The sequence below is a fragment of the Sphaerulina musiva genome (genome assembly GCF_000320565.1).
Source record: "Sphaerulina musiva SO2202 unplaced genomic scaffold SEPMUscaffold_7, whole genome shotgun sequence".
Taxonomy (NCBI): Eukaryota; Fungi; Ascomycota; class Dothideomycetes; order Mycosphaerellales; family Mycosphaerellaceae; genus Sphaerulina; species Sphaerulina musiva.
The window spans coordinates 1,702,496-1,727,072 of record NW_016017389.1 but is presented as its reverse complement, the minus strand read 5'-3'; the positions used below and the strand labels follow the sequence as shown (position 1 = coordinate 1,727,072).

Here is a 24,577-nt window from a genome sequence, read left to right as displayed (position 1 = left end):
ATATAGGCGTAGGTCGTAGTACAGGCGCGGAATCGATAGTTGCGCGCGAGCGCGACTCCGTTGTTAACGTAGACGTAGGTCGTAGTACAGGCGCGGCTCCTTTCGAGGTAGTAGAGATAGTAGTTGTATAGAATACAGGCCGGGGGGTACGGCGGGTAAGGAGGTAGGTTAAAGAAGAAGAGTAAGTTCAAAAGGAAGAAAAGGGTACTCTTATCCCCTAAATAACGCGAAAGTAACTCGCGCTCGCGGAATAACGCGAAAAGTAACTCGCGCTCGTAGGAGTGCCGGCGCGCTTACGGCAGTACCGTAGCAAACAAATAACGCGAAAAGTAACGCGTCTAGGGAAGTACTACCCGTATAGGCGAGATAAGTAAGAATAGTACGAGAATACTAACGTAAAGTAGTAGTTAGGTATCGTAGGGACCCTTAGATATAAGGACCGTAGTAAGGAATATAGTATACGGTATATACCGCAAGGGGGCGAGGATAACGCTAGGAGGTAAAGCGAAAAATAATAGATCAAAAACCTTCGGACGGATTAGAAACCTTCTAGCCTAACTATTACTAGGCACCGGGGCGCCCGGCCGGCAATATAGTTATAATCCTAGGGTAGCCAAACTCGGACGGTACTAACCCGCCGCTATTAAAAGCATAGGGCGTATCTAAAACGACGCCTATAGGGGGCCTAGTTATAGATAAAGGATCAGACGGCGGCGGCGGCAGGGGGCCTAGCTATAGATAAAAGACTAGACGGCGGCGGTAGCGCAACAAATAGAAAAAGAATCGAAAGAATAGCGAGTACGCTACTCCCTCCCCTAACTATATAACGACGAAGAAGGAGAGTAGGTATCTATTAAGCAGTACGAGCCCGTACTATAGAGAGAGATACTAGGAAGCGGAGATACCCGGTCGGCGTACAGAAAGTTAAAAAAGCAGGGCGGGGAACTAGTATCTAGTACTAACCCTACTCGTTAGAACTAGCAATACTACCGCCTTTATCTAATAGGCCGTTAAGTCGACAGAGTTTGAGAGAGTCCTTATTATAGGTATTCCGATAGATAATACTATCTAACCCCTCTAACTTATAGTACGTAGTACCCGGACGATAGGTATATATACGAAAGGGACCCTTCTAACGGAAAACTAGCTTTGCCGAACGCGACGCTTCTAACTCTTTCCGATATACTATAACCAAATTACTAACCTCAAATTCACAGCGATTAATATAGTAGCGATCGTCAAAATATACCTTCGCTTAGTCCCGTATTCTCTCTTATCGTAGACGGGCGTCCTCTATACATAGGGCTATAGCTTCGAGGGCGGCGGCGCGTACGGCGAGAAGACTCTCGCAGTCGCGAATAGTATCCTAGTCCTAGACAGACGTAGTAGGGAACTAAAGCTCGATAGGTAGGATAGTATCGTAGCTAATTATTAACGCTAATAGCGTCTTACCGGTAGACGATACCTCTATAGTACGTTCCGCCTATAGTACTACAGATACGTATAGGATCTAGGATGTCTTGCCTCCGTCGGTTATCTTGCTAAGCGCCGTAATAATAGGTTTATACCTAACTTTAACAATAGCTATAGATTCCGGGTAGTATAGTAAGATATATAGACGAGCGACGCCGTACTTACGAAGTAACGCCTCTACCTCCCCTAAGTTGTATTTAGCGTTGTCGAGGAGGATCTCGTACGGCGTATCCTATTAGCAAAAGATCTCCTCCTAGATGAATTTCGCGACCTGCTTCGACGTAATCTGTTTAGCGGTAAGGCCGACGAATACCCGCGCCTTAGGCTACCGAGACGTTGCCTCCCGCGCTATTATAATCGATCCGCGGGTATTAATATGAACGCCGTTAATATACTACCGTTTACCGATAGCCTTAGAAGCAACTTCGCCTAAAGGAGTATAGGTACGAACGCCGTTATACTAATTATACTCGGCGTACTTCCTCTATATATATACCTAGCAATCGCTATATATACCGTCCTACTAGTAGCGCTATACCAATTTTGCGTACGTACCCTCGGTACTATAGTGCCTATACTTATCGTAGACTACCTAGAGGATCTAGTCTCGCGTAGATAGCTTATCGATAATACGCTATAACGGGAAGTTGCGACGGCCCTAGCGGAAGAGAATCTTATCTTTGATCTTAAATCTCTATAAGTGCTTTAAAAATCGATAGTACTCGGATCGAGATATATAAGATAAGGGACGTAGTCTAAGGAGGACGTAGGCGATAGCCTTCGAAAAGTATAAATAACTCTTAGGTAGACCGTCTAACTTATCCGGGAAGATAGAATTAATATAGGCAAGGTCGACGCCTTCCGTATCTAGTAAGGTTTCGGGGGTCTAGCTAATAATCCGGATCGCGGCTGCCCGAACCGTACCGCCGGCGGTACTAGCCGCTCCCGGTAAGGCCCTAGAGGCCTAACTAAATCTACGCGGCGCAAGCGTCGCTGTATTAACGTAGAAACTCTCGAAAAACTTATTATCGACTATACGCTCGACATCTTCTAACTCCGGCGGATCCGGGACGTCCTTACTTAATAGTAGTCGATAGGATAAGGTATCTAGGGCCGTATACTTGTAACTAGGGACATACCGAACTTCGAAGGTAAATAGCCGGATCTACGCTATCTACCTACTTATAGCAGTATTCGGGAGATTAGACGTAGCGTAGTTTAGTTAATATACGAGAGTCTAAGTATTAACTTCTAGTACGAAGTATTAACCGAAGAGCTAGGGCCGAAACTTTTAGTATATTTTAAGCACCCCGAGGTACTCGAGTTTGCCGGCATCGTACCGTTGCTAGCTAGCGGACTATATACTACTCTCGAAACGACTCGGTCGTCGCTTTCTATAGTCGTCCTCCTATATTAGTATATACCTATACCCGGACCTACTAGAGTTAACCGCGACAACAATAGTACCTGCCCTATCCGAGTAGTCGATAGGGACTAGAGGTAGGGCCTTAACTAAGGCTGCCGCAAGTACGTCCTTAGTATACTAACACTCCGTAGTCTACTCGAATTTAACGTCCTTCCGAAGTAGGCAGTAGAGTAGCTTAGCCTTAAGCGCGAACTTAGGTATCTAGATACGGAAGTAGACGACAATGCCGATAAACACCTAGACGTCTTTCTAGTACCTTAGGTCTAGCTAGTCGACGATCTTCGCTATACGGGCTATATTAGAATAGCGGCTATTAGCATCCGTAATATACTCTATAATACGGATACGTTCTTAGAGGATCTGCAGCTTCTTAATAGCGACTATTATACCGGTATGCTTAATATCTATAAGGACTTAGTCGAGGTTAACGATATACTTAACAATAAACCGCCGTAGACTAGGCTCGAGTTCCTCTCTGCTATAATTAGTCTTCGGCCCCTTAATACTAATATCGTCTAGAAAGGGGAGCGACCGGTATAAGATATAATCTATAAGAATACGAGTTATAACCCGGACAAATTGACTAACCGAATTCGTAGCGCCCTAGGGCAGAGTAGTCTGCCGGAATAGGCTAAGATAAGTCTAGAAAGCCGTAAGATCTCGACTCTCTTTAGCGAGAGGGACCTAATCGTACCCGGAGAAAATATTAAGGAGGGAAGCAACCTTATACCCTACAAAGTGCTTAGCGAACTTATCTGTATTAGGCGGCAGGCTAGCGTCGCGAATAGTAACCCGGTTAATCTCCGTCGTAGAGTTAATAAAGCAATAGTATTCCTTAGTAGGCAACTAACCGGGGGCTAAGGTTTTCTTCGCAACTAGGAAACATAGATTCCGATAGCAGCCCTTACTATACTCTAACGTCCTAGCTTTATACCGGTCCCGGATAATATCCTCTATCGCTATAAGTAGGGAGGGATTAAGACGAAAACCCGGATAACTCTATAGTATATACGGGACTATACGAATAACTTATAGTAGTACGATACTAGGAATAACCTATCCGAAATGCGTAAAATTCGCTGCTAAAGCAGCCTTACGATTAAAGAGTATCTCTTCGAGTAGATAACGTTCCTAGGTTATTAAGACTATACCCGCCTCGACCGTACGCAATACCTCTAGGGTAAGTCGACTACTCCGGGGGACATCCGAGAACTTCTTAATCAAGTAGCGCTAGTTATATAGTCCCGTCTCTAGCGGTATTACCGCCTTCCGTCGAAGAAATAGTTCCTTCTATTTAGTAATAGTACCGATATTAGAGGACGCACTCTTCGAGACATCTATAGCGACGTCGATAGGCCGGATCTTCTACGCTTTCCGTTTGTATATAGTATATACTAGGATATAGTATATAGTACGGGCGCGGTAGGAGTAGGCCTAGTTAATATAGGAGTAATATAGTATCGACCGGAACGCCTAATTATCCTCGTCCGGATCCCTGTCGACGATACGCGTAGTATATATTCCTACCTTTTAACCTCCCTATTTACTACGAGGGGCGATATTAGCCTAAATCTAAATTACGGAAGACCTAGGCTATACTATACCGGTTAGGCCCCGGAGGCCCGACTAAATATTAGTAAGTACTAAAGACAAACCCGACGCGGACGCTATTATAGCTTCGACGCCGCTACTAATTTTCCCTGCCCGCCGAAGGTAACAAACCGTTAGTAGCCCGTATCGCCGACGGTACTAGTAAACGTTACTAAATAACCTACCGGGTCGGAGATCGTACCTTCCTAGGACCTATCGTTACAGTTTTTCGTAACTAACCTCGTCTTCCTCGTCTATAGGCGGCCTAGAATAAGAGGTATAGTATACGCCGTATTCGTAACAAACGCCGTTACCGTAACGGTAACGCTATATACCGAGATAGGCAGTCTCTAATAGACGCCGACAATCCTAGTTAACCCGTTCGCTATAGATATATTAATCTTATTTAGCTAGTATATTATTAGCAAACCGTACTTCTAAACGATACTCTGCCGAAGAATAACTAACTTAGTACCCTTATTAACTAGTCCCTTACAGACCTTGCCTATATTACTCCCGAACATTACTAGGACCTAGATACTAGACACTATAGTATAGTCCTACGTTACCGCCGACAGGTCAATATCTTTAGCCCTTTCGTAGAGCTGCTCCGGTCGACGGGGGCGTAGGTAGGAAACTATAGCCTTATAGTCGCTATACTACCTAGTAGCTCGGATTATCTAAACGAATATCCGGTTAGGAACCCTTTCGTAGAGGTGCTTCGATCGACGGGAGCGTAGGCAGGAAACTATAGCCTTATAGTCGCTATACTACCTAGTAGCTCGGAATATCTAAACGAATATCTAGTTAGGAACCCGAGCCGGGCAACGGATATCCTCCTCCTCTACGCGAACAATCGACGTCTCGGTAATAATAACTTAGGTAGGAGGGCTCGTCTCGGTCCCTCGACTTATAATACGCTTAATAGCCTTCTAAGTAGTAGGGTCGTTAGCAAATCTCGTAAACAAACCCTTAGTAAATAGGTTACCTATCCGAAGTGCCTCTCTAACCGTTATCGCCGGTAGTATAGCATTCGTAAGCAGACTGAAGACGAAATCTTTAAAGGACGAAAAGGATAGGATAATACCCTCCTTAGGCTCGTTGTCCTAAATTAGTTTATCTAGGCGACGTATTATAGGCTTTTTCTTTGTCTTCGTCGGCGGGTTTACCGGGGCTAGCTCGGTAGCGTAATCCTAGCTCTATCTAAGTATAGCTTCCTTATCCTCCCGGTCGACTATTTCTACCTTATACCCGCTATCGTAGTCGTTATCCGTATCTAGATCCCGAGACCTACTACTAACTATAGGAAGAATCGACCTCTATATCGCCCTCTCTAACTGTTTTGTCGTAGCGGTACTCTATTGCCCCTTAGCCTTAGCCTTAACTACCTTTGCTAAGTAGCTCTTCTCTAGGATAGTAGGTATAAGCCTCCTTGCCTCCTTCTGCTAAGAGTCCTCTCGCGATAGCTCCTTAGCCGGTCGCGTTATAGCCTAAACGAGGATAGTCTTGTCCTCTTTATCTGCAATCTCTTCTACCTACGCTCGTTTATCCTTATACTCGGTAGCGTACCGGTCCTACGTAGTATAGCCTAAGAAGGTATAGGCCTAGACAGCCTATAGAGCAAGGAGAGCCTACGTAACGACGGTAGGCGGGGCAACTACCGGGGGAACGCTAAGTTAGTCCCGAGGATAGAATCTCTTTTTAGTAGTATTAACAGCTATACGAAGATAGGCCGGGAACTCAATCGGGTTACTATAGTTTATCTCCTGTTCTAACTAAGACAGGATCTAGGATAGGCGTAGGTACTACGAGTCCTATCTATACTTAATCCCTCGTAGGGATAGAGATTAACCGGCTCGGCTAAAGAAGCAGTAATTCCTCTTATTCCGGTATATAAACCCCTACTAGGTAAGGTTACTTATAATCGGGTATTTATAGGCGAAGTAAGAGACGTTACTATATTAGAAACAACAATCCTTTAGTAGACTAGTAACCTATATTATATCGATACGGATGCTCGCCGGTTCTACGGATAAATATAGGCTATTAGGATTCGACGGCCCGGATATAGGTAGATACTACGTACTGTAGGTACTAGATAGGGCTCTAGCCGAGTTAGTAGGTACAGACGTCGTAGAGTAGTAGGCAGTAGATCTATACCCGAGATTTTAGTTAGGCCCTAGGGGCCTGACTAAATCGGAGCCTAAGGCAACTATACTATAATAAGCCTAAACTACGCTAGGCAGGTTTACTAGACGCGCGTTGCTACTTCCTCTCTCTTAGAAGGCTTAGTAGAGGTCGAGTTAGAGGGTATTAAACTGCTCGGTAAGGGCGTTAACTTTAGAGTTAAACTTGTCGTTCTTCGAGGCTAGAGCCGTAATCGACGGTATACCCTTAAAGGAAGTCGAACTAGCGCCGGCCAAGTTCTCCTACAACTTGCCGAGTCTAGCTACAGTAGTCGGATCCTTCGTATACCGCTAACCGTCTATCCCTTTAAGAAGCCTCTTCCTAGTAGCGAAAACCTTCTTAAAGTTGTTATATGTCTTTAGTAACTTAGGGTATAGACCGAACTCTCTCCGAAGGACTATCTCTACTTTATTAGGCAGGCCCTTTAGAAAGAGCTTAGTACGGTTAAAGTTAGAGAGCTCCGCTATAGAGTAGCGTCTAATAGCGGCGGTAAATTGCTTTAGGAAATACAGGTTGTTACTAGTCTCGTCGCGCGGGGTATTATACAGTTAGTTAAGGTACTCCCGGGAGGTAACGTTGCTATAGTAGTCCTTCTCGATATAATTAATAGTTACCTTCTCCTTGAATTCTGCCTAGTTGTTACCGGATAGGTCGAGGCCTTCGATCTTAGAGTAGGTAACTATATCGTATTTAAGAAGAAAATCGTTAATAACCTCCTTTTCGTCCTTGCTTATATAGTACTTGTCCCTTATTATCTTATAACGATAGAGAGCGTCTATAATATTATTTCCGTTAAACGTAGGGTTGCTATTAGTACTAGGTATAGGCGGCTCCTTTATAGACCTTTCGCTCCTTTCGGTAATTTTCTCTATTATGCTAGCGACGCTAGAGGTTATCGAGGATATAACGTTTTAGTTTGTTATAAGGAGCTCTATAGCCCGGTACTATTCTTCCGCGCTTATCGGTTTCGGCGTAGTAGGATAAGTAGAGCTACTCGACGGAGTTAACATAGGTATAGACGCCGAAGGTCTAGCCGCGGCTAGTCCGGATCTAGATACTATATTAATAGAGCGGTTTCGGATCGAGATGTTAAGCTATCGATCGTACTCGTCCGAGTCTATAGAGGCGTTCTCGATCGAGTCGGTATAGCGGAGGCTATTAGTAATAGGGTCGGAGTGTTCGGTAGCTAATATCGTTCTCGTTCGTTAGTACGTATATATACGGATTCGGTATGTTCTCGTTCTTTAGTATATACGTATATGTATTCGTCTTTAGTCTTGTTTTCTGTCTTAATCTCCTCGACTATATATAGTAGTACTTTAATCCTACCCCTTTCGGTTAGGCCCCGGAGGCCTAACTAAATCCTAACCCCTTTCGGTACCTATATTATAGTTAGTATAACTTAAATCCCGAATCCCCTCTTCCGTTCTACGATATTAGTCGGCCGCTCGTTCTTATAGCCTATACCTCGCTATCGGCCTCCCCGTAACGTCTATTATCTCTAAGGCTAAAGACCTCTTTCCTCTAACGTCGCGTTAATTACTTTTCCCTACCTTATATTCGTAACCGTATTATATCGTAGCTTGCCCTATACCTAATTAGGAACTATACCCTTCCTTATACCGAATTAGGAACTATACCCTACTATATCGTATCGTACCTTAACCTTATACCGTATTACCTAGTATAGGAACTACGCTCTAGGAACTGCGCCTAATTAATCTCGAACTTTGTTGTTTAATACTATACCTTCTCGTACTACGTTGTAATAGTCTCCTTTTTAGAGTCAAACGCGTTCCCTATCTCCTATCCTATCCTCTATACCTATCCCTTTTTGCCCTCCTCCTCTAATCTACAACTATTCCTACTCTTGTATTTTGTATATAATAGCTCTACCTTCGGCTCTATTTATTACTATAAAGCCCTCTCTCCTACTACCGTCCTCGAGTAGACGATCGGATAGGCCCGGCTTATAGTAGGTCGCGGCGTAGCTCCGTAGTAAAAGGGATAAGATAGGTAGAGGTCCGGAAGGACGCGGAGATACCTATAGGTAGCGGGAATAGTAATATTAGAAGACAAAGCGCACTATAGGGTAACGACATTAATTATAGTAGAGTAGGTATCTGTATATCTACGTCCTAATTATATCTGTCCTCTCCTCTATCCTAAAAAGAAGAAAACTACTCTATATAGCTACCCGCCGGAAGTAGTATAGCCCTCCTAGGCCGTCCGGCTCTCGGCTCTACCCCGACGCCCTATATAAAAGAAACACGCCTAGCCGCTCAATACTATATATCCGCGTGATTGCTGCCTAAGGCCTTAATTACTGTTATTACCTCGGCAGTTAGGGCTTAATGCCTACGTGCTATATACTACTTCAATAAGAACTATACTGTAGTACATGTACATATAGTGCCTTTTTTTTACTTTAGCGAATTGCTTAGAACTTATAGTATATGATGTTCGTGTCAGATGTGTGATCATGTAAGAACTTGTAGTAGTGTATGACTTGGAGGGTTTTTAGTACTATGAAGAACTATAAAGAACTATGAAGGACTACGCGAAGACTACGAAGAACCACGAAGAATATCCAGTAAAAGTCCGAAAGTGGATCGGATCGTTCGTGTATAGTAGGCGAAATACTGGGTGAAATTTATTTGGTGTCTATCTATGGACTATTTACGTAGTCTGGTTATTGGGGTGAGTGGGTGGTCATGTTAGGTATGTACCTTGAGTACCTACTATGAGATGTTAGTTGTTGTTAGTATAAGTCTGGTGGAATTTGTTCTCGTTCGTTTTGTTTTTGTCTTGTCTTCTTGTCGTTTTTGTGCTTTCGTCTTGATACTTGAAAATCTCTGCAGTTACTACTACCTACTGGATTACCCTCTATCACTACCTACCAGTTTGATAACAACACTTTTTCTCTGAAACAAGCACAAGAAACAAAGACAACATCAACAACAACAACGCAACAATGCTTCTCCCATCATCATCAACAACAACACTCCTCCTTATCCTCCTCGGCCACTTCACCTTTCTCACCAACGCACAAAGTCAAGTCACATGCATGCCGGGAACAAGCAGCAATTCCCTGGAAGCATGTCGCAACCGAATCGAACATGCTTGCTGTCCCGGACGGTTTTGCTTTCAGTCGTCTCCCGGAGTGTATGAGGTGTGCGTCAATTCAGGTAAGCCGTCATATCATCATGATCAGCTACAGAGAGAGCTATTAGAGGGGAGGTGAGACGTGATGGGCTGATGAGACTGTCGCGCTGCAGGTTCCAAGTAATGCTTGAGATGATGGTAAAGTCTGAGAATCGACCATTTCGAGCAGTACTAGCGGCCCTCTGTTGCTGCGCTGGAGAGTGGTGGTGGTGAAGAGATGGTAGACAACCGTAAAGTATGTCTGTCCTGGGAGAGATGAAGCAAGTATCTTTTTGATAGGCCTGAAACATGATCAGTGAGGGTTGTCAAGCAGTTGTGTACATGCAGCACGTACCATATACAGCCACGAATCGAGCCATGTCACGAAAGGACATTTCTTTTTGGCTTGTTGAGATTACAAGCATGCCAAGCACTTGAAGAGGTCTGATGGTCCACGTATATTGCCCGTCATCTACAGTGGCCGGGAGATGTGAAACGACTGCTTGTCACAGTCGAGTGGCGACAGGTAGAAGAGAGGCAAGTACACATTACAAAGCGTCGAAACCAGATCGAAGACCGGTCACGGCAACGGATGGGACCCGTACGCGGCATGTGGGAGTGGGGACGTGTCGATAGAATCGGACGAGATTGAGGTCGTCGTCCCCCTGGTCATGAGTCTCCGCCGCTTGACTGTGCCGGGGCCAGTGGAGGCATGTTGCGATGCGTCGTTGCTCGTGGTGGACTCTGACAATAACGGCGAAGCAGTGTCGGCAGAAGGGGTCTGATGCAGGATGGAATCAAACAGAGCAGGATCAATCATCGCGTCGGCTTCCTGGAATGCAGCAGCGGCGGCGGCAGCAGCAGCGGCAGCATGAGCGTGAGCATGAGCGTGCGGAGATGGGCCCGACATAGGCAGCGAACGGAGAGAGTCGGGGCTGTCGAGGGGCGGGAAGGGCGCCAAAAAGGGGTTATTGTGACTTGTTCCAGCAGATGCGGTAGCTGATGAGGTGGTGGTGGTGGTGGCAGTGGCAGTGGTTGCAGTGCCCGTGGCGGTGGCGGTGCTGGGGAGTCGATCAGGGCCATGTAAAGTCTTTTCGTGGCGCGTGACGAGGTCTCTGATCGCGTCAATATCTTACGTGTCTTGTTGTTCGTATTACAGAGCAGAGAGCTCCTATCAAGAGGAGTAGGAAAGGGGAAAGGGGAAGGGGGGAGAAAACTGACCTGCGACTATATGTCTTGCCACAGAAGCGGCACTCAAACGGCTTCTCCAGCGTGTGGGCGCGGAAATGTCGATTGAGGTGTTCGCGGCGTTTGAAGGATTTGGAGCAGCGGGAGCAGGCAAATGGCCTCTCGTCGCCGTCGACGCGTCCCGTGGGCGATGCCATGGCGAGGAAAGTTGATAACAAAAGTCAGGATTGGAAAGGGGCAAAGTGAAGTGAAGTGAATAAATGTGTGGAGAGGAGGCTCGTCGAGGTGTGGAGACTTTGTCGGTACTCATGTACAGGTGAACTACTACCTACAGGTAATGTATACTTCACTAGGAGCTCCTTCTACCCGCTCCCGCTCCCGTTCCGCTTTTCTCTGCCACATGCCAAGCCACTGCTCGTGCAGCTCGGACTGCCGGCCGGGACTGATACCTCTACATTACATACAACATATATAGATATATATATATATACGACTACAACTGTCTCCTGTCTCGCTGCACAACGAATGCCCCCTTTTTTTGACCCCGAAATAACGGTAGGCTTACCCCCCTTTCAAGAACGGGTGCAATGAATAACAGTCTTCCGGTCGAGGCACTTGGCATGGTCGGGACATAGCCGGGTGCCTACTGACCGTGAACGATGCCCATTCCCGGGGACTCTGCATCGACATCTGCCAGCCTAATAAATACATTCATCTCCTGGTTGTCTGCCCCTTTTAGAGAAAAACGGCAGAACATGCTCAAGTGAATTGTGGGATGAATCAAACAGCCAAACACTACTTCCTAGGTATAGAGAATACGGTGCTCTCGGTGGAACTACGACCAATTCAGCAATCGCAGCCGAGCAAGGCTGAAGCTCCACTAGCAGGTTCAAGTATGAGGCTGCACTTCCAGCAGGACAAGTGACGGCCAATATAAGGGCAATGATCCCCCGACACCTCACTCGCACTGCACCATCACTACATATACCTGTACTCTCCTCCACCACTCTTCGCTGTTGTCGACCTCGGATATCCCGCCCATTCGAGCCAGCAAAGCCTAGAACTACCCTGTTCCATCATTATCATCATCATCATCATCAACAACCACAACATCGAGCCTTTCGCAGTATGGCGGCTTCATCTCATCCTCATGCTGTGGACCTCGTAGCTCCCAATGGACGCAAGTACACTCAGCCTACGGGCCTCTTCATCAACAACGAATTCGTAGCCGCCCAAAGTGGTCAGACCATCACTTCCATCGACCCTGCAACAGAGCAGGAGATTGCCACGGTGCAGGCTGCCGGCGAGCAAGATGTGGACATTGCAGTCCAGGCAGCGTCCAAAGCTCTCAATGACCCGTCGTGGAAACTCCTCCCGGGCACGGAGCGAGGCCAACTCATGACCAAACTGGCCGATCTCCTGGAGCAGAATCGGGAGCTCCTTGCCACCATCGATGCCTGGGATAACGGCAAATCCTACAACGAAGCATTGAATACCGACCTCACCGAGGCCATTCTGACCATTCGCTACTATGCCGGCTGGGCAGACAAGACCCATGGCCAGACCATCAGCACGACACATCAAAAGCTCGCCTACACCCTCCGTCAACCCATCGGAGTCGTGGCGCAAATCATTCCGTGGAACTACCCTCTCTCCATGGCCACCTGGAAACTCGGACCCGCTCTCGCCTGCGGCAACACCGTCGTACTCAAAGCCGCCGAACAAACTCCCCTCAGCATCCTCGTCCTCGGCCAACTCATCCGCGAAGCCGGCTTCCCTCCCGGCGTCGTCAATTTCCTCAACGGCTACGGCGCCGAAGCCGGATCCGCGCTCGTCCAGCACCCTCTCGTCGAAAAAGTGGCGTTTACAGGCAGTACGAGTACCGCACGTCAGATTATGAAAATGGCATCTGCCACTCTCAAAAATATCACGCTCGAAACGGGCGGCAAATCGCCTCTACTCGTCTTTGAAGATGCGGATCTCGAGCAAGCTATCAAATGGTCTCATATGGGTATCATGTCGAATCAGGGACAAATCTGCACGGCCACGTCACGGATTCTCGTGCAAGAGAGTATCTATGAGGAGTTTGTGAAGCGGTTTGTGGAGCAGGTTAAACAAGTCAGTAAAGTGGGTGATCAGTGGGATGAATCGACATATCAGGGTCCGCAGGTGTCGAAAGTGCAGTATGAGCGCATTTTGGAATATATCAAATCGGGAATCGAAGAAGGAGCGACAGTGGCGATTGGAGGGACTTCTTTACAGCAAGAAAATGGAGGAAATGGTGGTGGCGGCAAAGGTTTCTACATCGCCCCCACTGTCTTTACCAATGTTCGAGATGACATGAAAATTTGTAAGTTTTTCTTTCTGCCCTCCCTATCCTCCCACACCAAACAAAAAGAGAAAAAAAAAACTAATCGCCAAAAACCCCCCCTCTTCCAGACCGCGAAGAAATCTTCGGCCCAATCGTAACCCTCTCCCCCTTCAAGGACGAAACCTCCGCCCTCGAGCGCGCTAACGACAGCTGCTACGGACTCGGAGCATCCATCTTCACATCCAATCTCGAGCGCGCCCATCGTGTCGCGGCAGAAATCGAAGCGGGAATGGTGTGGATTAATAGTAGTCAAGACTGTGATCCGCGCGTGCCGTTTGGAGGCGTCAAACAGAGTGGGATTGGGAGGGAGTTGGGAGAGGCGGGGTTGGAAGGATATTGTCAGATTAAGGCTGTGCATGTGAATTTGGGGAGTCGGTTGTAAGGGGTTTTTTCTTTTTCTTGGAGAAGGAAGAAGGAAGAAGGAAAGAAGGGAAAAGAAAATGGTATTTCCCTTTCCAAATGATGACTTGCATTAAGTCTCTGCCCTGTCTGTCTGTCTTTCTGTCTTTCCATCCCCTCCCATCCCCTCCCATCCCATCCCATCCCCCCTCCCCCCTCCCCCTCCGCCCATTCTCCTCCCTCTCTCCCCTCACCCCCTCCACCCCACCCGATCAAAATCCGGCGCAAACCCCTCAACCCCTCCAATCCTCACACGATTCTCCCCCTCCCCTCCAAACCCCTCCAAACTTACCACAAACGCCCTCGCGACATCCCGTCCCCAATCATATCCCGACAAAGGGAACAAAACCTCCTGCACAGGCCCGTCATTGACAGAAATTGCCGCGCGACGTGTATTCGGGCCTTGCGAGGAGAGATAGCCGATTTCGCAATTGATGTAGTCGAAGAGGAGATTTTGCGTTGTTGTTGTTGTTGAAGACGAGGCAAGAGGGGGAAAGGTCAGAGTGAGAGAAGAAGAATTTGTCAAAGAGCCTACTTTGGTAGAATTGGAGCAGGACGAACAGGGTTGGAGAGTTGCGTCGGAGGATAAGAGGCCGGATTCAGCTTCGATCCAGAGGATTTCTTCTTCTTCTCCTGAAGAAGGTGGTGGGGGTAAGAGGAGAATGTTACTGAGACGAAGAGGAAGAGAACCATGAGGTTTCACAGTTTCAGAGAATATCTCAAAGACATTTTCCACAATTTCTCCCGTCCAGAGATTTTTAACCGTCGCCTCCGAAATCCCGAGTAAAGCCAGCTCGAGCTCTAAAACACGCGAAGTATTCGAGTGATCGAGGACCAGAACCGCTAAATCACCATTCTCGAGCGGACCAGCAAAAACGTCCTTGTCGTGGGAAAAGCGTTGGATGAGTTTGACAGGTTTGCCAGCAGCATCTTGATTAATAGCGATTAAATCGCGATTCAACAAAATCTCCCGCACGGCTTCCGACATGGATGGGACGTTGGTGGAAATCATGAGAGAACTCTTAAACATGGCCCAAATCGCAAAATGACTCGCTTGTTCCTCAATCGTCATCCCCGAATTCCCGACTTCAAGAAGATCCATATCTGCCCAGTGCCCAGGACCCGAGTTATCGTTCCAAATGACGTGCAGATTCTGGTTCATTATCCGCAGTACGTTGGCCCAGCCGGGTGCGATATCGTCGGATACGCGAAAGGAATTAGCCATGGGAGGTGTCCATGTGGCGGGTCCTTGGAGGCTGCCGTCGGTGGGATTTTGATAGGGTACGCCCCATTGACAGACGAGGATTCCGGGAATGCCGACTTGTTGGAGAGCTGTGGACATTTTTTGGAATCGCGAGGGGAAATCGGTTCGGGGGTCTTTGGGGGCGTTGTTTTCTGCTCCTTCGATGTAGCAGTTATCGACCTGTGAATTTTTCCAAAAAAAAAAAGTGTCAATATCAGTTCAATTCCATCCCTCTATATTATTTTTTCTTTTTTTTTAAAAAAAAGGAAAAAAAACGGAAAAAAAACGGAAAAAAAAAAGGAAAAAAAAGAAAAAAAAAAAGGAAAAAAAGAAAAGAAAAGAAAAAAAAGAAAAGAAAAGAAAAAAAAACCATACCTTAACATACCCCGTCCCCCACCCCTCAAAAACCCTCGCATCCTCCCTCTCAAACCCCAAACTCCCGGGCCTCAACCCCTCCTCCTTGCTCCTCGTATCACAAGAGTAAACCCCCTGATTCGTATACATACTCCACACCAACCCCATCTCCCTCGCGAGTGCACTCAGCGGAGCAATTCCATCCGGAAACACACTCTCATCGAACGTCAAAGATCCATTAGGGGATCGAGTAAAACCTTGCCAACCACAGTCTAACTGGAAAAATTTGTAGCCCGCCGCGATGAGGGCGTGGGTCGAGAGGGCGTGGATGGTGGTGCGCAGGTGGGTTTGGTTGGGGGAACAGGCTACGTCGTTGTAGGTGTTGTAGCCGAGGAGAGGGGTGTGGCCGAAGGTGGTGTTGAGGGCGGTGGTGAGGAGGGGGAGGAGGAGGAGGAGGAGGAGGGGAGTGGATGGTTTGGCGATGGAGAACATGGTTTTTTTTTGTTCGTTTGTTTTTGTTTGCAGAATTGTCAACTGTCCAGCTGCCTTGATTGATTGTCGTTATTTTCTCAAATCTCTTCTTCTCTTCTCTTCTCGTCTCTCTCTCTGAAAAGAAACCAAGTCGCGAGTGAAATTACCCTCTCACATCCCTTAAGGTAATACCGGGATTTTTATGGCACTTCTCAACTAACACCGAGCTAATCGTATCGTATCGTGCCGTATCGTAGATATGTCTTAGTTTGCTAATCAAAAAAAAAAAAGGCCAAGGTAGGTACAGATAGTGTCCGTCCTCGTCGTTATCATTATAAACAACCGCACGTGCGGAGTCGTTACATGTACTGTACCTTAAGATACACAGCCATTTTAACTGGTGGAGAAATAGCATAGCAACCCCCCGTCTACAGTTCAAACCTCCTACTAGTCGTTCGTTCGTTCGTTCGTTCGTTCACTCAACTCGGCAGAAATTCTTCTCCGTCTTCTCCCCTCTCCTCTTCTTCTTCTCCTCCTCTCCTCTCCTCTTCCGGAAGTAGCACAAAAAAATACCAAAAAGTACATGTAAGTGCGGAGATTGGTTTGTACCTTGCCTAGTTGCGGAGACTAAAGGTACTTCCTTCTAGGTACTGCGGAGCTCTCTCCGAAAGAAATGTGCGGAGAAGACGGACGACCTTAGGATGCCCGATGTTCACAGAGTATAACCAGTCCAGAGTATTGAGTACCTGAGTCCAAAGATGTCTTAACTTCTAGGTACCAGGTAGGTAAGATATATATCTTCACGATGCGCCTTCTATCTACATCTATCTACACATCCATATATACACTATGCAATCCTGTCCCCATGCTCAGAACGCAATATCAACAACAAAAAAGGCTCTGGAAAAAAGACTAACATGACTTTGTTTTTATCGACTGTATCAATAGGTATCTTCTGTCGTTATCGTGTGGAACTCCCTAAAAAAAGGTCCCTCAAATCATCACACCCACTCCCAATGCAATGCCGGCCGTCCAGATGCTCGCCACCCAGATACTGGAAAAGTCGACGCAAGGGACTAATACATTGGCAGCACCCTGGGACGAAGTAGCACTGGGCGCTACAGCAGAGGAAAGTGAGGCACTGATTTGTGCGTCTTCGGGGATGGCGGCATTTCCCGTGGCAGTGGCAATGGCGGTTTCCGCTGTCGCGACTGTAAATGATACGGTCCTCGTGACTTCAGGTGGGGGAGTGTTGGTGTTGGCGGGAGCAGTCTTGACGCCAGACACGGCTGCAGCCACTCCCGTAGGTCCAGCCTCTACAGTGACAACGTCTGGGTCACCGGGATTTTGGTTGGCTTGGGCGATGGACCCTTGTCCATTGTCGAGATCGTAGACCACGTACATGCTTCGCAAGATCGCATCGCCGAGAACGAGAAATGGTGCACCCGTGGTGTCCGGTTGGATGAGAAAGACGCAGGCGTTATTTCCCTTGCGGTCGTAAGGGATAGGCTCCCGGGTCTGGGGATCGATGACGGGAATAATGAACTGATCAGCAGTCACATTGATCGTGACCTTTCCCGCGAACTCCAGCTGGAGTGAAGGTCCCGAACTGGCATATTCGCAGGAACACGCCCCGCTGCGGTCCACAAAGGGAAACTGAGGAGCAATGTATCGATTGTAGTAGTTCGATGGGACCTGCCAGGCAGTGCTTCCGCTGTCGAGCAATACCGGCAGAGCCACATCGTTTCGGTTGTATGCGTCGATTCCATCGCTGCCACCACTCCACAACTCTGTCTCTTGCCCGTCAGACATGACAGAGGCAGCCGTGACGGTAGTGATGAAGTTCAGGCCGGCATTCTCGCCTTCGTAGTACTGCGAGAGAAAGTTGACAGTGGCCAGTGTTCCCGTATACTTGGATCTGTCAATGCCGCCGAAGAGAATGGTACCGGACTCGGCGCCTGTAGAATAGTCAGTGTCTGGATGACAGCGCTCCCTGGCGAGGACAGAGATTTACCTGCATCGTTCAGGAACAACGAATACAGCCGAGAGTTGATCTCTCCCGAATCCTTCAGCACTTCTGGCATATTTTGGTAGAAATAGCGTGCACTCGTGACCGCTTCATTGCTGCTGTATCCCAAGCCCATCAGGCCAATCGCATATCCGGTAGTGCTCTGCACGGTCGTCGCGACTCCAAACTGCACAGGCGATATCTGCACATCTCCTATCCCAATGACGTCCGACCCATATGGCCCCGATGCGCTAGAGCCGTCACCGAAAGAGGTGTTGAACGAGGGCGCCGGGTGTACCTCCTGGTAGGTGTTCGACTGGGTGAGATCGAATGTGCCTCCCTCACAAGCCTGTGTGGCGGATGGAGGGTTCTCACACGTGGTTGCGCTCGAAGCGTCGAAGTAGAGATCGGAGGAGCCGGTATCGAGGATGACCGTTTGGAGCTGTGGAGGCGTGCCGACCGTTACTATCCACCGACTTCATGATCAGCAGATGCGTCTTTGGGTCTCCGTGTTTGCTCGACTGCTTGCGACCCACCATTGGTATAGTAGGCACCCCCCGAGCTCCAGGACAGGACATCGAAGATGTTGCTGCCGACGGTGCCATCCTGTCGCCGCAGTAATTGTGGAGGTGCTGGTATGCTTCTCGCGAAGAGGTCTGTCCGGCCATTGGTTTGGCGGTCTCTCTTCACAATGGAGAGCTCCGGCAAGGCGTGGACAACAGCCGTGGCCAAGAGCACAGGGGAGAGGACCAGGGACCGCATGGCCGTGGCCCTGGGCTAGCGTGTTTCTCTTCCTGGCAGAGGACGAATCCCGTTGCTTGGCTTTCCCGACAACAGATGCAGATGAAGATGCAGACGAAAATGCAGTGGAAGAACACGACGACAACTGGAAGGAGACGAAGCAGAAAAAAAAAGAAAAGGTACAAGAAGCAGCAGAAGAAGCGGAAGAAGAGGAAGATGACGATGATGAGGATGGTGAAACAGACATAACAAGAGCAAGACGATCAGCCTGCCTTAGACCTACACACCGGCAAGCACTGCCGTGACGACCGCCAGTCAGAATCACTCGTGTCATTACTAAGGCAAGCTACTCAAGTCGTCTGGGCCACAATAATTGTGCTTGTTGCAGCGAGCGGGTGCAACCTCCAGCCCTCCCAAGCAGTAGAAACGACAGTAGTAGCGCCAGTAGTACGGAGGTAGCGTAGGAGGAAGCAGTTAGCAGCAGCAAATCAAGCCTCTTCAAGCCAGTACTAGTTCCCTAGTAAGCGTTTCTAGCGAATCAGATAAGCTTCGGGGGCCAGACTAGAAACTATTCTACGAGGTACCTGTAGTCGAGTCCAGATCCTCCCCCGAGTCTATCTGCCCTGTCCAGTGCTATATACCTTTTTACAAATCACGCATCTCAGCGGCGTCTACGGTGGTGGTGGAGGTGGCTGTGGTCACAGGCATGAGAACTTCCTTGCTCTGTTGGATAATGCCTGTATATCGCGCACACCGCACAGATGTGGCAACGAGGTAGCAACGTAAACCAGTGTAGGAGGTCAGGTACATTACCTTCTACATGAGGTAGTCGTCACTTGGCCGCAGCACCAGATGACGTGGCAAGGTTTACGCTGGTGTTCAATAGCAGAAACTCAGTATTAACAACCCAAAAGGGCAAAAAACGTGAACCAAACGACGGTGGAGGTCATATACTGCCCGAGTGCGCCGATTGGCCCGTTTGACGAGAATTGGTTTGCAGAGAACGAGTGCACTCACTCCATGGATGGTTGCTGCAAAGCTTGCCTCCTGAGGTAGTGCTCGCATAGGGCCTTACCTATAGGTTTGTATACTTAACGTACACGTCAGTAGTCCTCCAGAAACAAGTTATATGGATCACGTTGAGTGCGGCCATCCAGCCACTCCTGTTGCACATTTCCCCTTTCTATCTTCTCCAACGCATAAGCATACTCGGGCCATCACACCGCTTGACTTACTACTCCTCGGAATGTCCCAGATGTCTACCTATAGCAGCGCAATTGCTGGAGAAGGGAGGGTGGGGAAGCGGGAATCTTCACCTGCACCTGCTGGCGCGTGGTTGTTCGCTAGGCTCTCTTGCTTCTGCTTGCTTGTTGGAACGTCTGAAGCCAGCTAGCTGGCCCTTCTTTCGTCATATCTGTACAGGAGTTGCAAAGGTTGTAACAACGGATCTATACCTGTGCAATGTCGGGTCCAGACAGGGCATGGCGCGCACGCCCATCGCACAGAAGAAAGAGGAGCATGAAATGTTCACTTCTTCTGCGCACTCGCGGCCTGTGTCTTGGCCTTTTGAAACGCCTGTCCCGCCGCACTCGCCACACCACTTCCATTCACATTTGCAGTCGCCGGTGTCCCTGGAGGTCTCGCAGTCTTGTAACCTCCCGCAACAGCAGCGCTACTCGTATTCGAATCCATGGCAACCTCTTTCAGCGGATATTTCAACTCATCATCTTTCCTCATGAAATGCTTCCTTCTCCTCTTCGTCACCACATGCTCCACCAGTGTCTCCTTGGCCATTTCTTTCATAAACTTCCTGATGAACCGCGGATCCCACAATTCCGACGCAATGCCCAGATCCTTACAGCAACGCATGAGAGCATTCGATTTACACCCTTCTGTAGCAGTAGGAATTCCATCGGGGTCAAAGTATTGCTGTTCGCCGCGGGCTATCGACACGAGCCTGTCATTTCACTGATCAGTAACTGTACCCTTCATAAGGTACGAAAGAGAAGTGTGAGGAAGAAGAAGAAAGGCAAGAAAGGCAAGAAAAGATTCCACTCACCGTCCCCCACAAACCAATCCATACTCCCTCGTCACCAACTTCCCCGTCACAATTGTCTCCCCTCTCGGCGCCAGTCCCCAGCCCCCAGGTCCAAACGCGCGATTCAATTTCCTGCGATACTTGATTTCCGGCAGATACACAATCCCATCAGGTTTGATTTCAATGTCGTCGAGTTCGAGCGGCTCTTGTAGGATGGCGGCCTGTTCGGGGGTGAAAGGTGTGGAAGAGAGGCCGTGGTAGGAGCGTGTCCAGTCGACCTGTTTTTCGTTTTCGTTGAGGATTGGGGGCGGATCTTGCAGGCCATCAGTGAGGGAGTGGAGAGGTTGTGACTCGTCGCTCGGGGAGAGAGAAGTGGTAGCCTTTCCAGCCGCAGAGGTAGAGCGCTCTTGGTGGAGGCGAGGAGATATCGAGAGGTGGCGGCGCGTTAATCGGCAGATGCGCTGGGCACGTGTTTGTGTTGTTGATGATGAGGAGAGAGAGGAGGCGAGCTTTGCGCTGGCGCGCCGCGATGCAGACATGATTGAAATGAGTGTGTACAAGAAGTAAGGTCGGGTGGGCGCTGAAGCTGAAGCAATACCTGAGGTAGAATACAAGATGCACGGGACCGTCCGAGCACGAAGACATCTTCTCCCCATTTGGCACGACAACTCATATACAGAATAACGATAATATGGAACACACACACACATCGTTCTGTACCGTCGGAGGCGTCATTCCCTCCTACATATCTGTATCTTACACTGAGCGGGGTGATCTTGATGCTGAATCTGATATCACAACACGAACGAAGTTACAAAAGTCCCATAATGTACTTGGTACCTCTCACAGTAGAACCTCACGCGTCTTTCTGCGCCGTCCTGTTCTCATTGCCCGCCCTCTTCCAGCATTGCTTGAACGCCTCCATCTATTCTCCGTCCCGTATTAGCATCAGTATATTTCACGTTGATTATCAACCTGGACTATAATAACAGAGACCAGCCGTGATAAGCACGCGCCGAAGCTCGGGACATTTCATCCGGACTCACCTCATCTTTGCACGCCCTCCAGTCCTTCTTCTCGCGGAAACAATCATTGAGTGTCGTGTTCTCGTCTGACAACACCGTCAGCTCCATCGCATATCACTCTATACCGCTGCAATTCGGTTACCTGCGCAGCCCGTGCTGAAAATCCTCTTGTCCCTGCGCTTTACCATCAGCAGAAGCTCGTCACATCGGCCCGAGCAACACAGCCATACCACTCATCAGGCTCATCATCATCCTCGACATCGCCTCGTCCAGCCTGCTGCTTTTCTGTATTCGACATTGCGCACAATTGGCAGAATAACCTGATGAGAGAGAATAGTAGGGACAAGAACCGAGAAGAGAAACATCAACCCTACCCCACACATAGAAGACCTTTTACCGGCGAGGTCGCCACACTCCAACCATCATGTCTTCCAAGAAGATTAATGTTCTCATCTACTCTGGCCCCAGCACATCTCTCCCATCAGTACGACACGCTACATGGACTTTGCGTCGCCTCCTCGGACCACATTATGCCGTACACACCCTCACAGCCGATCAATTGCTCAAAGAACCTTGGCCTTCCACATGTGCTCTCCTGGTGTTTCCAGGAGGTGCAGACATGGGTTACTGTCGTACTCTCAATGGAGCTGGAAATCGCCGCATCAAAGCGTATGTGCAAGGAGGTGGCAAGTATCTCGGATTCTGTGCGGGAGGTTACTATGGAAGTGCAAAGTGCGAATTCGAGGTGGGGAGGAAGGGATGGGAAGTCGTTGGCGCGCGTGAACTTGCTTTCTATCCTGGAGTATGCAGAGGTTTGGCATTCCCGGGTTTTGTCTACGGTAGTGAGAAAGGTGCACGAGCTGTGAGAGTATCCACTGCGGACGGTAGCTTCAACTCGTACTATAATGGTGGTGGAGTGTTTGTTGATGCCGAGAGATTTGCGGATAGGGGCGTGGAAGTGCTAGCAAGATTTGATGAGGAGTTGGCTGTTGACAGCGGAGCCACCAAAGCCGCTGTCGTCTACTGTAAGGTGGGAGATGGAGCTGCAGTGTTGACAGGACCTCATCCTGAGTATGATCAACATTTTCTTTGTCATACTCGATGACTCGGTGCTGACAATCCCCCAGATTTGCGGGCATGAACCTCAATCGTAACGAAGCCGCGAATCCTGACTATGGCAAGATCGTGGATGCACTTCTTGCCACCGACGAACAACGAACAGACTTCCTCAAGACTGGTCTTATCAGACTCGGGCTCCAAGTGAGCCAAGAAGTGCAGCCGGTACCTTCTCTCTCCCCTTTACATCTGAATTCTAGCGATCCTACCGAGATTAGCGAGCTTCTTGCTTCTTGGGTGGCGTCTGGTCTCATCACAGACGAAAACGGTCACGGAGTCATACGTGGCGAGAATGACACCTTTAGCCTCAAACATAATGACATCTTTGGCACTACCCCTTCAGTAGACGATACCCTCGGAGGAGGGAGTTCAGTCGAGGGCACGATGAAAAAGCTCTCTATCACTTCATCATCATCATCATCATCTTCTTCTTCGTCAGAAAGCAATGATGCCAGTCCCCAAACTGACGGAGCAACCGACAGAATCCCCGACTATAACTCCCTCCCCAAGACCCTGATTGCACACACCGAATCTCATCCCTCCATCAAAGAGAGCCCCTACTTCAAACACGCCGAATACTACCACTGGCTCGAAAAGTACCGTCGCAGCAACGGCAGCAGCATATCTGGAGATTTCGGCCGTGTGCTCCTCTATGGCGAAGTCGTCACATCCACTCAAACGCTTCTCGAAAAGAACCCTTCCCTCCTCTCCCAACTCCCCATTGGAACCACCGCAGTCGCCACGACCCAGGTATCCGGCAGAGGGAGAGGCACAAACGTCTGGGTCTCCCCTCCAGGCAGCATGATGTTTTCCACCACCTTTAAACATCCCATGGCTCTCTCCACCACTGCACCAGTCGTCTTTGTGCAATACCTCGCAGCCATGGCTATTGTAACCGCCATCCAAAACACCTACTCCTCCTCCCCTCACGGCAGCAGCAGCTCCCCATACAAAAACCTCAACATCCGACTCAAATGGCCCAACGACATTTACGCTCTCGACCCCTCCACCACCACCAACCCCACCACCAACAACAACAACCACCCTCCCAACGCCTACACCAAAATCGGCGGCATCCTCGTAAACTCCTCCTACTCAGGAAGCGACTACACCCTCGTCCTCGGCATCGGCCTCAATCTCTCCCACACCCACCCGACACCCACCACCTCTCTCAACCAACTCCTCACTTCATGCACATCCACATCCACATCCACATCCCAGCAACAACATCCCCCCTCCAACAACCAAAACGACCAACTACTATTCACCTACGAACGCCTCCTCGCCTGTATCCTCCCCACCTTCGAAACCCTCTACGCGCGCTTCTGCCAAACAGGCTGGGACTCCTCCTTCGAAAAAATGTACTACAAAATGTGGTTACACAGCGGCCAAATCGTGACATTGGAAACTGGCGAAGAAGAAGGAGCAAAAGGAGCACAGACAGCGGTGACGGTTAGAATCGAAGGGATTACGAGGGATTGGGGATTATTGGTTGCGGAGGAGGTGGTGGGAGGAAGACAAGAGAATGGGACCAGAGGGGTGAGGGGAACGGGAAAGAAATTTCTGTTGCAGAGTGATAGTAATAGTTTCGATTTTATGAGGGGGTTGGTGAGGAGGAAGATTTGAAATTTTTTTAATATGGAAATGAATGGTACCTTAGAAGAGTAGGGTACCTTACCTATTTTATCTTCCACGTAGGACGGGCAAGTAAGCAAGCAGAACTTCAAAGAGACAAAATATTTTTTTCCAAAAGGGATGTAGAATAGGTACCTATACTGGGTAGGTAGAAAGAAGAAGGAAGTC

General features: G+C 48.7%; 7 protein-coding genes across 7 annotated transcripts; 2 read left to right on the top strand and 5 right to left on the bottom strand.

The window, feature by feature from the left end:
- Positions 1-9,523: 9,523 nt before the first annotated feature.
- SEPMUDRAFT_165018 (uncharacterized protein) lies at positions 9,524-11,272 on the bottom strand. Its single transcript, XM_016908145.1, has 3 exons — positions 11,042-11,272; positions 10,176-10,935; positions 9,524-10,122 (listed from the first exon to the last, which is right to left on the bottom strand). Exons 1-2 carry the CDS (start codon positions 11,203-11,205, stop codon positions 10,401-10,403), a joined length of 699 nt encoding a protein of 232 aa, XP_016759659.1. The 5' UTR covers positions 11,206-11,272; the 3' UTR covers positions 9,524-10,122; positions 10,176-10,400.
- A 686-nt stretch (positions 11,273-11,958) lies between these two features.
- SEPMUDRAFT_89222 (aldehyde dehydrogenase) lies at positions 11,959-13,827 on the top strand. The gene is made up of 2 exons (XM_016910495.1): positions 11,959-13,358; positions 13,448-13,827. The coding sequence occupies exons 1-2, from the start codon at positions 12,137-12,139 to the stop codon at positions 13,759-13,761; spliced, it is 1,536 nt and encodes a 511-aa protein (XP_016759658.1). The 5' UTR covers positions 11,959-12,136; the 3' UTR covers positions 13,762-13,827.
- Positions 13,828-13,968: 141 nt separating this feature from the next.
- SEPMUDRAFT_109593 (glycoside hydrolase family 27, carbohydrate-binding module family 35 protein) lies at positions 13,969-15,867 on the bottom strand (the record flags this gene model as incomplete). The annotated part of the gene is made up of 2 exons (XM_016900790.1): positions 13,969-15,201; positions 15,397-15,867. 2 exons carry the CDS (start codon positions 15,865-15,867, stop codon positions 13,969-13,971), a joined length of 1,704 nt encoding a protein of 567 aa, XP_016759657.1.
- A 637-nt stretch (positions 15,868-16,504) lies between these two features.
- On the bottom strand, positions 16,505-18,759 carry SEPMUDRAFT_150439 (acid protease). Its single transcript, XM_016906177.1, has 4 exons — positions 18,391-18,759; positions 17,861-18,319; positions 16,764-17,804; positions 16,505-16,703 (listed from the first exon to the last, which is right to left on the bottom strand). Exons 1-3 carry the CDS (start codon positions 18,614-18,616, stop codon positions 16,840-16,842), a joined length of 1,650 nt encoding a protein of 549 aa, XP_016759656.1. The 5' UTR covers positions 18,617-18,759; the 3' UTR covers positions 16,505-16,703; positions 16,764-16,839.
- A 1,531-nt stretch (positions 18,760-20,290) lies between these two features.
- On the bottom strand, positions 20,291-20,998 carry SEPMUDRAFT_13448 (mitochondrial genome maintenance MGM101; the record flags this gene model as incomplete). Its single annotated transcript, XM_016902647.1, has 2 exons — positions 20,291-20,552; positions 20,655-20,998. Coding segments are annotated over 2 exons (606 nt in total), but the record flags the coding sequence as incomplete, so codon positions are not given.
- Positions 20,999-21,489: 491 nt separating this feature from the next.
- Positions 21,490-21,956, bottom strand: SEPMUDRAFT_47302 (uncharacterized protein; the record flags this gene model as incomplete). Its single annotated transcript, XM_016909031.1, has 4 exons — positions 21,490-21,558; positions 21,680-21,744; positions 21,801-21,832; positions 21,889-21,956. 4 exons carry the CDS (start codon positions 21,954-21,956, stop codon positions 21,490-21,492), a joined length of 234 nt encoding a protein of 77 aa, XP_016759654.1.
- A 60-nt stretch (positions 21,957-22,016) lies between these two features.
- On the top strand, positions 22,017-24,522 carry SEPMUDRAFT_150438 (class II aaRS and biotin synthetase). The gene is made up of 2 exons (XM_016906176.1): positions 22,017-22,729; positions 22,786-24,522. Exons 1-2 carry the CDS (start codon positions 22,083-22,085, stop codon positions 24,398-24,400), a joined length of 2,262 nt encoding a protein of 753 aa, XP_016759653.1. The 5' UTR covers positions 22,017-22,082; the 3' UTR covers positions 24,401-24,522.
- Positions 24,523-24,577: the final 55 nt, after the last annotated feature.